The sequence below is a fragment of the Ananas comosus genome, linkage group 1 (genome assembly GCF_001540865.1).
Source record: "Ananas comosus cultivar F153 linkage group 1, ASM154086v1, whole genome shotgun sequence".
Lineage (NCBI taxonomy): Eukaryota > Viridiplantae > Streptophyta > Magnoliopsida > Poales > Bromeliaceae > Ananas > Ananas comosus.
Genome location: NC_033621.1, coordinates 21,642,009 through 21,656,113, shown reverse-complemented (window position 1 = coordinate 21,656,113; position 14,105 = coordinate 21,642,009). Strand labels below are relative to the sequence as shown.

The following is a 14,105-nucleotide window of genomic DNA, read 5'->3' as shown; positions in this document are numbered from 1 at the left end:
TAAACCAAGCAAAAAGAATGGGGAAGAGACCTAAGATTTAAATACTTGCTATTTATATGTCAATAATAATAACCCCTTTTTTATGTAAAAAAATTCTACGCCCACTATTTTGCAGATTACTCTAAAATCATGATAAGGATATGCCAATAAATTAAAAACAGAAAGACTGGCAAACAAAAGAAAAAAATTCTGTTTATTTTATAGCAGTTGCTTGCCATTTACAAATATGACATAAAATAATCGTAAGATGTACACTTTTCTTTTCACATAACTAACTAATAATAGAAATAGTACATCAACGAGTGGCTTTGGGTATTTGCCACCTCCTAAATAGTACTCTAAATAATAACCAACACACTCTGTGCAGGAATTATTATAGACAGTTCAATTGCAATATGAAATCTCCATCTTATTTAAATAAACATTCAAGATAATCAACTGCCATTTTCTTTTTCTTTTTTCCACTTTTGCTACCTCATCTTTGAGGAGTATATACTAAGCATATATGGTGCCTGGTACTCCTATACTTTTCTTATTTCCTAATCCCTATACTTTACACAAAAAGGATATATATATATATATAAAAGAGGCTGTACAAGAGAAGAGTTTAGAAATGCTCCTTGTGGAATTCAAATTTGGTGGTGCCTTTTTGATTGAACTCATAGCAAAGTCTGCCTAGTTCTTGCGCCAGTACTGGGGCTCCGCAGTAGAATACTCCTGCAAATATGCCACCGTGACAGTTAAAAAGAAATCGGTGAAGAGAAGTTCATAAGAAATAGGAAAAGAATTTAATTAATTACATTTTAATTTTTTTTTCTTGTTAAACATATTATTATCGTATCGATATTTTGGATGACATGGTATCAAAGCATGCGACCCTAGGTTAGAATTCCATGAAGCTCCTAGCCTCATTTTCTTTTTCTATTTTTTGAGAGAAAGGTAGCATGCTACTCGCTTCGTTTATTTTATTTAGAAATAAATTTAGCTGGAAATGTGAATCAACTAGGATTCGAACTTGGGTCTCGAGTACCAACCATCAAGCCCTTTTGCCACTTACGCTAGGAACAGTCAATTCCTAGCCTCATTTAATTTCCTCATATTTGATTTAAGTACGCGTCTTAAGTTTGCCGAAAAGTTTTGAGTTCAAACTTGAATATAAAATAGTAAAACTCTGTTCTCTAATAAATTAAACTACTGGAGATAAAAGATTGTTTCATATGTATGATGGAATCAGATGGAAGTAGACTATAAAATTTCAGAAAATGGAAATTAACTTACCAATCTTGGCTAATGGGTGCTTAGAGCATGTTTTGGAGAAAACCTTCTTCCATCTGGGCCTCCCAAAATGCGTTCGTACCTGTCCAGTATCAAAAGAAACGTCAGAAGTTTACTGATTGTATTAATTATAGCTTAGATATATTGCAAATTGTGAGCAAATCTTTAGGAACCACTTGATCAAAGAAAACCAAATTAAACCCTACATTAGTAATAAAATGTTCTGTCAAATTCTCTTCCTTCTTTTCTACTAAATTTTCCGCATAATAAATGGGAGAAAATGAATAACTGGCCATGATATTATTACAAGAAGATCCACCAAAATAAAGAACAGATTCTCATCCCTCCTTCCGGAACAACTTCTCAGTGAAAAAAAAGAAGCTTTAACAAACAAAATGTTCATAAATTTTGCTGCATTGAAATGTTTAGAAATGTTGAGAGGGACTTAATTGTGAAGTTGTTAGCACTTTTTTAAGAAGATCTACTTCAAATAGCACTTCTGTCTTTCTGATATAGAGAGACAAATGAGTTTCAAGTTAGCAACAATTTGTAAGAAAATTATTTCATAACTAAATTCTCAAGCCCACTGTATCCAGCAATCAATTCTGAAAAAGGAAATAAGGATTTACTCTGGTTCCAGAGACTATATCTACACCATTCTTCGCGTGGTTGAGAGCTGAAATCATGGTTATTAGCGCAGATCGAGCATCCCCTTCTTCGTACACGCTTGTCAGATAGTTGTGCATCTCGATTACGCCCTAATGAGGGTAACATTAAACTTCAAGTGAGAAATTTGTCCTCTAAACAATGCGAAGAGAATAAGAAACTAATACGGTTTAAGTGTCTTGATCATGTTCTTTACCCTTTGATCTAATTCAGCAACCTCATTCATAACTCCCTTAAACCAATCGAAAGAGCCTTGTTCGCGTGTTACCCAGTAGAAATACGCATTCGTCGTCTTGAGATTTCGCTTTGGTTTTGTTGGAGTCCTCACAACTGTGGCCAGATCAGTATCTCCGTGATTCGGATGAACATCTGATATAGCATCCTAGGATTAAAGGAGAATCAATTAGCAATTGGGTTTATTGTATCGAATTGAACTAACCAACGATTTCACTCAAAACAAGCAATAAAGAAACAATCCAACAAGCATTCTAAAGCAACTACTGAAAGAGAATAGAGGAATAACATCATAATAGAGAATATGTCCAGAGCTTCTAAAAAGTGCTATTTGAATAAAGCGGCTTGAAGAATCCTTAGTAATTCTCTCATTACACATCCTCCAACAGTTTCATGCTTATTTCGGCTTTTGCTATAAGATAGTAATGAAAAGTACTCACTTCTTCCTCCTCTGTTTTCACAATGTTGTTAAGCAGATCTTTCAATATGCTGATGAAAGGCGTTGCTCCGATTCCTAGTCCGACGAGTAGTAACACATCATAGTTCTTGTAGTCCTGAGCTGGTGCACCAAAAGGCCCGTCGATCAAGAGCTTTGGTACGCTGCATTTACGGGGGGAAAAAATGATTTGCATTTTACACAAGGCAATGAAAATAATGGAAAGAAGAAAACATAAGAGTAGCAATGCTTATCTTGACGATCTGTTTATTAACAAATGGATCTACACTGGGCTACTTGTGTTGCAAACTAGTTACACATTAAACAACCAAAGTGAAAGGCCTGATTTTGCTCAGAACTTTCTCATAAATGATCATTTATTTTCTGCCCAGAATGTAATGTGGTTGATTATTATGAGGTGAAGCTTGAAAACAAAGGTTTAATCCATCGATTAAGCAAAAAAAAATCTAGATTATTGAAAATTTACCAATTACAGAACTTTGTAAATGTATTCTCAACATATTCAATTCAGAAAGTCAGAATTCTTTTAAAAAACTCTGTTTCTTCAATCAAAACTTTATCACAAAAAAATCAGTCCTTGATATTCAGAAAAAGAAATAACAGAAAGAAATTTTGGTTCTTCCATGCAATGCAAGTGTATTTACATTTACTATTTGAGATAGTAAGTAAACAATAATTTCTCGAAAAGGAACTTAAAAGAGTACATACCTTCTCTTGGTAGTGCCATCCACTCTAAGGAGGCCACTTTTCTCCGCCGCCGCGGGTTCACAAGCCTCTGCAAAGACCCGCTTGAGCTCTCGTGTCCAATCTCCTAATTGTCGGATGTGAACACTGAGATAGCTATCACTTGGCGCTGAAGTTATTGAGAAAGGATGCCTGTGCAACATTCGAAAAAGTAATTTATAATATAGGATTGGCATCATTCATAACATGTTCCTTTCTGGTTTCGTTCAAATCGATTGCAATAAAAAGAGAAGGGGATACATTTAGATTTACCCGAAGCAACATTACAGGGATGCAATTTGGCTAGCATATATGTGAGGAAGCGAAACTTTAACAAACAACTATCGAAATTGAATGGACATTCTTGAGAAGTACCATTCGAAGGGTGAAACTGCAGGGCACTGAACATACATATACTGTCCACTCTCGTAGCGAAATGCCGGAGGCTTAGACATTTGCAATGTCAAAACATTACCAGGGTATATAGCAACCTGCGCAAACATCTTTCCATGTTAATAGACTCTAGCTATGTGTGTAAGCATAAAAAACAAAAACACAAACAAAAAAAGAAAAGAAAAGAAAGAGTATGAGCTATCTTACCTTTAGCAGGCGAACGGAATAATAGCTAGATCGGAGGCTTCTTAGGATCCTCTCCCCTGCATACAGAGAAACAGGAACAGCAAGATACATCCAGGTCTGCGACAGAAAAAAATGAACCTTTATACATGTTCTAAATAACTTAAAGATCACTTAACTGGTTTTAAGAAGTTCAAGAGGAAGCAGAATCTCACTGATTTCAGGTACCAATGGTGGACAAGGTAGAGAAACTGTCCATGAATGATGAATAGAATGTAGACAATTACAAACAGGTGGTGCGAGTACCAGAATGCATTGAATCCGGTCAGTTTGTCAAAAGGCTTAGGAAACTTTACTATGCTACGTCGGAACCAACGTGTGGCGAGAGTGAATGCCACCGCCATGCATAGGACCATGAGGATCCCGGTTATGCCTTCTGGACCGCTGATGAGCTCCGTGTACGTGGGCCTTGTCGGACCGAAGTCTTTGGAGAGGGGAAAGTACATGTCAGGAGAGGAGGAGATGAGCCTAGGGAAGTCGCAGGAGAGGTGGTTACCGGCGTGAAGGATTATTCCAACCACAATTGCCGCTGCAATGGTCTGTCATAATGAGACCAATGAAGGGATCTTACATTGATTTATTGACTGATTTAGGTGTTTATAAGAACTTATTATTATTATTATTTTCTGATGCAATAAGGCTAAATTGTATGCAAAACATTCAACTATGAATTATTTTGAAATGCGCTCCCGAACTCAACTATCCTACTATGGTTTAGAAGAGTTCCATCCTTGATTTGCAGTAACATTTTCAGCAGATTTGATGGAATCTGTTAAATCTAACGAAACTCGAATAAAATCAGGAAACCAGATCAGTTGTGAAATTGAAATAAAACAAAAATGGTTTATGAACCCATTCTCAGATCACAAATAGTTGGAAGATGTCGATAATATCTTAGCCATTCAGAAATTCAACTTCTGCAAGCCACAGCACAGTAATGTTTTAATCAGGTAGGATTTGATTGAATATGTTCTTTAGAATTTTACTTTAAAATATCAAATTCAAATTCAAACTTCAATTGAAAATTGACTAAATGATCTACGTCTATTTAGATAAATTAAATCAATGAAATTTCTATTCGGCTCAAGTACATTTCCGATATTATCAAATTTTCAAACAAGTTAGCACACTACTAATACAGCAAAATACTGCAAAAATACAATTCATTTGTGGATACATATAAAACAACACAATTTTGTAAATTCAATATGGAATTATTTAGTTCTAAATTCTAATAAATGAAACTAGTAGAAAAGTTATGTAGATAAACCAAATGAAAGATGTTCGTAAACAAATGTAAAAATGCACACACATGCATGATTTGTGTATATATATGATATACCTAGAACTCGTTTAAGTTTCCACATTTGAAATCTAAAACATCAGCTAGGTACACTTGTAATACTTTCTTAGATATCCTTATTAACTAGGAAATCGAACATTTACTAGCATCTGAAAGAAAAGAAAAGAAAAGAAAAGAAAAGACTAACCTTGTGGAAGTTGATGTTATCATCGAAAGGCAAAACGCGAGAAGCACTGGTTGACCGCAACCAAGTAATGGTGTTCCGGCACACGGGAAGGAGAATGAGGGCCATGTTGAGCTTCAATGTCTCTGCAGCGCCTTTCGCAGTGGCCAAGCAGTACCCCATCACCTGGAATGCGTATCGGTTCCGATACTGGATGAACTTCCACGTGAAAAGCGCCACCATAACCGCGATCCATAGTGTCAGCACCCACAGGCGCTTCCAATTGTCCTCCAAGTAGTAACCGAGCTTTGTGCTTAGAATGTGAATAGGGCCCTTCCCTGTTAGTCCCACCAAGTTCTGGCTAAGTGCTTGGCTTGTGTAGCTCAGAGCTTGGCTGTAGTTCAGGTATGTGTCCTTTTGCAGCAAGAGAGTTTCCAGTTGCCATAACTGCCAACAAAACCACATTCAGAATATACAGATTTTAGAAGAGTTTATAAAAGTGTATATGCGAAAATTGATGTTTCTATCCTAATTTATAGATGTGTAGGCAGAAAGTTATGTAGATATGCATGTGCTTCAACAGTTGAATCACTTGTCATCAAACCTTAAGAATTTCTAATACAGCTTTTTTCGGTGTTATCTCAAGCAAACAGGGTTTGAACAAATATGTACTTGAACCTGGAATTTTTAATTTATTAACCAACTCTACAATATGTTAACTTAACTAACTTTTCTTAGAGCTTGTTAGTTTTTCGACGAAAACCACCAAGTTCTAACAAAATTTGAAATTTCCTGCAGTTGACTTACACTCAAAGTGGAAAAAAATTGTGTTTCATTCTACAATTGGCTTATTTACATAAACTGGATGATTCAACGGCTCTGCTAATTAGGGACCCATAATTGCTTTTTACAAAAACATTAGATTCAATATGTTCTACGCCGTAAAAGGATGTCAGTTTAGATTTAATAATATTCAATCCACTGATCTTTATCCGCCCTTTTTCTGCTCCTACTTTCAGCTGCAGTCACTTTACTAGAACGTTCAGCAAATAGAAAAAAAATCTAGAACTTTTGCAATGGTGGAAAGTACATACCTGATTAATTTTAAGATTCAAAAGCGAAAGCACCAATTTAGTTTATGATTTTGTTGCAGCAAAATATCTATTAAAAGAATTTTAGTAAACTAATTTATTTTAATAATACTATTTAAATAATATTTTATTGAAAAATATTATACTCTAGAGTAGGGCCAATTAAACAGGCTCTAACTCCGTATTTTAATCTTTGGTAACATTTTTTTCTCTTTTTTTTTTTTTGGTTAAGTTCCCTCTAGATCCCTTACCCAAAACTCTATTTTTGGAACCGGTCTATATATTACTCGAAGACAGGGAATCAAATCCTATTAACTTTTGCAATACAAGGCCAAGAATTCAAATTCCCGATCTCTTCTGCAGCCACCCTAGTAACTACTGTTGTTTTCAAAAGATTTAAGCTACCAAGGATTTAAAATAAATAGGAGAAAATTAAACGAAAACCAGCAATCCGGTGGAATTCAAACTCAGAATTTTTTGTCTTGATAAAATATTAAAGTATGTAAAAATAATCGTTATTCTCTAAAAGTTTGGCACCAATAATTTGGACTCGCAACTTTTTGATGAACCAAAAAAAATAAATTTAAATTAAATAAGAAAAAATTAAATAATATTAAGAATCTAACGAGACTCAAACTCAGAACTACCTCCTGCTTCAATACCAGAATAAAGAATATAAAACAATCGTTTTACTTTAAAATTTTAAATCATCAGAGAACGATAATTTTAATATTTATATAAACAAGAGCCAGAGAAAACGGTGTTTTGATACTACAATATATTCAACAGCAACCACTTTAGTTCTTGGTAACATTTTCCACAGCATTTACGGCCTTTTGGACCTATATTGATTACCATGCCTAAGTTTCTTCTCTAACAAAAGCAAAAGAAAACTAGTACTTAAACATAAGAAGTACATATAAAATAGTGTACTAATATGTAAAAAAAATGGGAGCTTTGGACGTGACACTTGTAATAAGAAGCCATAAGGTAGCTGTTCAACCACTAGAACGTTGAATAAGTGATTGATGGGAAAAGCCAAAACCCAAATCCCACGTAATTGTCGAAAGGGTTATAATTGCTGGAGGGTTTAGGTAAGAAAGCTACATCACGACTCCGCCTAACGTCACCAAATCAGCTTATCTTAGTCACACCATAAAACCATCTAAATTAATTTTTTTTAAGCTAAATTTACTATTGAAAGAAAAATTCACTAGAACACGATTATTAGTTAATGACCGTATTTGATTAGATTTAATAAATAATGATATCGATAAAGTCGCTTTTAATTCTTTGTACAAAATAAAAAAAAATTCTATTAACGCATAGTTTAGTAACGCGGTGGCTAAAAGTATTCGTTTTTATACTTTAAAAAAAATTTATTTTTTCTAATTTAATGTTATGGTTGTAGCCGGCATCAAAAAAAGTATTACCAAACTAGGCATAATAATACAAATCCTTCTATTATTACATTCAAAGAATCTGATAAAAAAACATTCTAATTAAAATTTTTATTATTGAAAAGAAGGGGGGGAATATATATATATATATATATATATATATTTACTACACCACAAATATTAGCTACTTCAAGAAAAATTGTTTAGCAACCATTTCCACGCATTAGAAAAATTGTTGGAGAAGTTGAGACAAAGAGGTGACTACTAGAAACACACCACATTGACCAAGATTATTACTTTTTTGGGTAGGAATATTCTTGGGATGCGAACATGTTACCAACACAACTTTTTATTATGAATATGAATGAATAATGGTTGATTTGCTTATTAAAGTACCAACTCAAACTTCTAGAAATATGATCCCAAATTATTTTGTTGCATTATTATTAAGTCGGTTGACTTGGTCTCCGTGAATTATTGAATAATATATATTATATATATATATATAATATATAATAGTATATTATATATAGAATTGAGCTCCTATGCTTTTAAAAGTAACAAGCCTGGTGCTTGTAAGCTTTTAGCCCTTAGATTAAGAAATATGCGGTTAAGATGATGTGGGCCCTCCTAGAGTTAAGTGGGTGGTTGGTTGAATAGTATAATCTAACGGATGAAAATGATCAAAAGCGTAGATTTAACGGTAAAAAATTTATAAACACCAAATACTTGGTACTTTTATAAGTACCATAGCCGGACTCTATATATATATATATATATATATATATATATATATAACTAAAAGAAATATTTTAGTAGCGTGAGAAATAGTAAAGTACGAGGCGTGTGGTGTACCCAAAAAGAGAGGTTATTATTATTGTTGTTGTTGTTGTTTTTGTTGTTATCGTAATAATTAAAATGCAAACCTCGATGTAGCCGAGTGCTTCGGGATCCAACTCCTCCATGATTAGAGCTGCGTATTCCTCGGCTTGTTCTTTGAGCCTCGACAGCTTATTGGCCGAGGCGCTAAGCATTATTATCTGAAAAATGGAAAATTTTAAAAAAAAAGAAAAAAAAAGGGAGTTAGGATGTAAAATGTGAAACAACTGTTGTACAATAGTTAATTTTATATGATATCAGAGTAAAAGATTCTGAATTCGAATTATGCCAGAATTCTAGCATTACTAATTTTTTCCTAATTTAATTCGAGTCCACATCATGAGTTTTACAAAAAATTTCAAATTCAGACATAAAAAAATATTAAATATAAAAATAAAAAATATTATTTTTTAATAATTTAAAATTTTAAAATATAATGATTATTTTCTGTGAATTACGCTGAGCCATGGTACGGAGCTGTTGAGAGGCCCACAATGACCATGACCTCTCTCTCAATTTTTTTTAAAATTATACGAAAGTTTCCATTTATGGTATGGTAAAAAATAAAATGTTACAAATTTTAGAGATCAAAGTAAGTTTCTTTTTTCGTAAAAAGTTTGCACTTTGTACAAACTAAATTTTGTTGTAATTTCTTTTATAAAAAAAATGTTTAAAAACAAACATATACAAGTTCTAAAAAGATTTAATACCAAAAGTTTCTGTTCACGTTTTTTTTTTTTTTTCTTAGGAAGAAATGTAAAGAGCTTACGTGACCGTTTTGATTGGACCATCAAATCCACAAAGAAATTGATTTTAGTATCTATTTTTTTAAGTAGTTTTATTTAAGTCACATATTTGATGATTCTTTTGACATGATATTTAAGTTAATTTTATGTTCCAGTAAATTTATAATTACATAAATTGCATTAAATACACTAACTAAATTTGTAAAGATAAACAACGCATTCAATAATTGGTTCAAAATCAAATAAATTAAAAAGTTTAGATAATAAAATTAAAATTTTTAAAAATTAGGCACTTATATTAAATTATAAAATAGGCAATAGTTGAGGTAAGTTCTGTATATCCGTTTTTTTTCTCCCAGACTTTTATTTAATTGGTCTCAGATTAAATTATCTTTCTTATTTAATATTTATTCCTATAATATTATGTAGTTGTGTGTCTCCGTGTATTTTATTAGAGTCCAAAAGAGTGAAAGACTCGTTCATGTGTTTTCAACATTTCACGTACCTCTTTAACTTCCCCCTCTGTTACCCGCCCATCCGCGTTCTTATCCACCCTATAAAGCACGTATACTTTTTTTTTTAAAAAAAAAACTTAAAATCCAGTGCCTAAATTATAAAATAATACAAAAATAAATTTAAATTTGAATTTAAATTTCGTACATGTCAAAGAAGATTTGGAGGCGAGAGTCGAAGCTTTGGTCGGTGATCTGCGACCACATCTCCCAGAGCTCATCTTTGCTCACCTTCTCCTTCTTCATCCCCTTCCTCCGCATCAGCGTGTCGAATAACTCCGACGCGAACTCCTTCGATTCCATCATTCCTGCAATTTTATATTTTTTTTAAGTAATAAAAAATATAAAATTATATTTTATTTTGTACGAAAAATATAAATTTTCAATAAATGAAGCTACATTGGACCGGCTTTTCTTTTGTCTTTCTTTTTTTCAGGGGGAAAAAAAAATGAAAATAAGCATGAATAATTAAAAGATTAATGAGGGGCTAATTATAATTAGCAAAATTACCGATGCATTGAGCGAAATCGGAGCGGGAGAGGAACCCGTCGCGCGCGAGCTTCTCGAAGCTTCCCTCGACCTCGCCCCACGCGTCGGCGCGGCTCCGGCTGATGAACCGGAGCCCGCGGATCGCGCCGCGCGCCGCCCCCGCGCGCGCCCGATCCCGCGCCCGCTCCCGCGCCGCCATCGCCCGCTCGCGCCGCGCCGCGCGCGCCGCCAGCGCCGCCTCCACCGCCGCGCCGCCTCCGCCTCCGCCGGCGCCGACGACGCCGGCGCCGGCGCCGGCGCGGCCGCGGAGGCGAAGGCCGAGGTTGCGGGAGAAGCGGAGCAGCTCCGCCTTGAGGTCGAGCGGGACCTGCCTCGCGCGCAGCTCCCGCGAGAAGCGGCGGAGGAGGAGGCGGTGGTGCGAAGCGCTTCGCCGCATCGCGAACATCGGCGGAGGCGTCGTCGTCGTCGTCGCCGTCGCCGGGGCGGCGGGGGCGACGCTGCGGAGGACGAGGGTGTCGTCGTCGCGGAGGTCGAGGGTGACCTCCACGAGCTCCTCCTCCTCCTCCTCCTCCTCGTCGTCGTCGTCGTTGCCGATGAGGAGGCTCCTCCTCCTCGCCGACGAGATCGGCGACGAATCGGCGCTCAGCGCCCTTCGCGCGGGGACCGGATCCGATCCCCACACACCACCATCGTCGTGCTTCGTCGTCGATCCCCTCATTTATAAATGTGTTTGTATACCCCGAGAGAGAGAGAGAGAGAGAGAGAGAGAGAGAGAGATTTTGAATTGGAGGGGAAAAGAAAGAGTGTGGAGGGGTTTAGAAATTAACCCCTTAATTAAACCTGCAACAGGTGAGTCATATGCATGTTAATATATATAAATTTTTTAATTACTATTTTGAAACTTGGGATAATGTTGTTGTACGTGAAGTTCCTCACAGCAAATTAAGCAGTTGTTGGGTTTGTGCCACGTGTTAGTAAGCGGCCTAACACCTTGTCATGAAAATTAATAAATAATGATAACAAAAATACTATATGTACACTCTATATAGAGTTTAATTTCTTTCAAAAACTTTAGCTATAAGAGAATATTATTTTTAATATTTATATTCAACGCTTCACCTTACTTATTTCTGAGCTCGATATGTTTTGATAGGTTTAAGATGTTGCATTGGCTAAAAGGGGATGGACAAATGATATTATAGCATGTTGGATAATATGCAATAATCGTTATTCTTCAAAAGCTTAAGTTACTTGAAAATAATGCTTTAAATATTTGGATCCAATGTATAAAACCTATTTAGAATCCTATAGCCATAGAAATCCTAGGACCTAAATTTTACATCTATGATGTAGAATTGTGTTGGCTTAAAAGGGCCGGTATCTTTTTCTGTAGCGGGAGGCTAGGTTGAGTCTAGTCATATTCTAAATGACAGGAGGCAGGGCTGGACCGAGTTATATTCGAAGTGACATGAGACTGATTGGGCCGAGTCATAATCGAGACTCGTAAACACTTGCTGTACGTATACGCTTTAAGTGAGTTGGTTGTATATTTCTAACAGCTCGAATTTTTGGAATTAATAGTTAGCGTCAACGATCCGACACATGCATTGCTCTTTGTATAGTTGTATTAATTTTGTGGCACATATTGATAGTATCCAACACATGCAAAAGGTGTTAGCAAACAACGAAATATATTCCTACATGCTTTCGTCCTGAGATGAGCCTTAATACTAGACGGCCGTTGGTACGAAACATAAGTTGCTTATCAAACTTAGAAAATTTTTGTATTTTATGTATGTACATATATATGCATATTTGAAATTCCAATTGAATTTGGCAGTGAATTTAACTACTACTTTGACAATTACATTACATTGAGTCAATAAATGATAATAAGATAGAGATTTAGCTGAAGGGGACAGCAATGGAAACAAACCAATGCACCAAAGTAGTTTATTGGAAAAGTAATTCAAACCTCTCCTTACAAGACATTTAAAGCCAACTCCTCATTGTTCCTTCTTGTGTATCACATTCTATTTTGACTTTAGTGTTTTAATTGCATTTTATAGTATATTTGTTTATATATATATATATATTCTCTTGGATAGAGTTCTAGTTCTAGAATGAAGGCCCATAACATTTGTTTTTTTAATATATTATTAGGGGTTATTGAATTATAATTAAGAAGGACATTATAGTTTTGAGTAGTTGAAGTGGACTGATACCTAATAAGGAGATTTTGACAGTATTTCTTTCTTACAAGTTTTGAAAACAAAACTAATTTTTGCTACAAGAAATATATATATATTAATCCTGATAAATGTATTCATGCTTAATCCAGTACCTGCCCAATAAATTGTATAAAAATATATTTCAATTCATTCTATGAAGCATGAATTAATTTGTTAGTATTATAAAGGAGCCAAACTCTTGATTCTCATAATAATAATAATAATAATAATAATAATAATAATAAGAAAGAGTGGTATTTTACTCATTGGAGGTAGAATGTGTGAAAAGTATAGTTGTATTTATTTTGCAACTAACCAAAAAAGTTCTTTTGGAAAGTGAACTAAACGGATAGCATACTATCTTTTCCTGAAAAGAAAAAAAAAGATGTTGATATCAGCTTTAATTAGTTCATGTTTTGGTGTTAAAAAAGTAACCGAAAAAATTTAAAATAAAAATTGATCAAATTCAGAGAAATTAGAATATACCCTAGTGATGATCAAAAAAAAAAAAAAATCCCAATAGTGATCACTCTTCAAAAATAGAATTTTGTTTTGGGGTATCCTTTTCTTTTTATATCCACCACAACAAAAAGATATTCTCATGTTTCACTAGTCAACTAATTAGACCAGTTCTAGCTAGGGATCCCTACTTTTTCTAACTGAGGTAAAGAATAAGAGTTGACTAATAATTTTACCCCAAAAACACCAAAATTGCATGGTAGTTTATTTTAGATAACCTAATATACTTCAAAAATTAGTAATTTTTGTTGAACTAGCAAATCAAGTGATGATAAACTCATTTCATAATTGTAATTCTCTCTCGCAAGCGCGTCCTACATCATCTAAAAAAAATGCATTAAACACTAATCATTCATATAAAGGACAATATATAGCTCTATAAACTTTTATTGTGAAATCAAATTAAGATACTCGACTCTACTGATTGAATGTTATTCTCAATGCATGGTCATGTTGTGTGTACAATATTATTTTATCATTAAAGATACATAGATACATTACAAATCATTCTATGTGCTAACTAGATACACATCATTGATGTGATTAATTATATATATGCTTCCCATAAGATTGAATTTCTTCATCTAGCTACCATCTTTTTTTGTCTTCTTCCCTTTTTTTAATATATTTTGGATTGTCAAAAGTTTAGAACTCTAGTTTAGATCAGTTTCTGTGGATTGAATTCAGGGGAAGAACAGTAAAACCATTAATGGTGTTAAGAAAATAAAGAAATTTCAGTATCATACTTATCAAAGATCATTTTGCCTTCTTAGAGATAAAG

At 34.5% G+C, this 14,105-nt stretch overlaps 1 protein-coding gene across 2 annotated transcripts; it reads right to left on the bottom strand.

Annotated features, from left to right (window-relative positions):
• On the bottom strand, positions 168–11,401 carry LOC109713174 (respiratory burst oxidase homolog protein A-like). 2 transcript variants are annotated; one of them, XM_020237173.1, is made up of 15 exons: positions 10,596–11,401; positions 10,234–10,393; positions 10,079–10,127; positions 8,875–8,988; positions 5,482–5,904; positions 4,288–4,530; positions 4,147–4,182; positions 3,956–4,051; positions 3,731–3,846; positions 3,341–3,508; positions 2,616–2,775; positions 2,138–2,323; positions 1,905–2,033; positions 1,279–1,357; positions 168–717 (listed from the first exon to the last, which is right to left on the bottom strand). In XM_020237173.1, the coding sequence occupies exons 1-15, from the start codon at positions 11,290–11,292 to the stop codon at positions 608–610; spliced, it is 2,766 nt and encodes a 921-aa protein (XP_020092762.1). In that variant the 5' UTR covers positions 11,293–11,401; the 3' UTR covers positions 168–607. The 2 variants fall into 2 exon arrangements, with proteins under 2 accessions (XP_020092762.1, XP_020092755.1); XM_020237166.1 differs by having other exon boundaries at positions 4,147–4,530.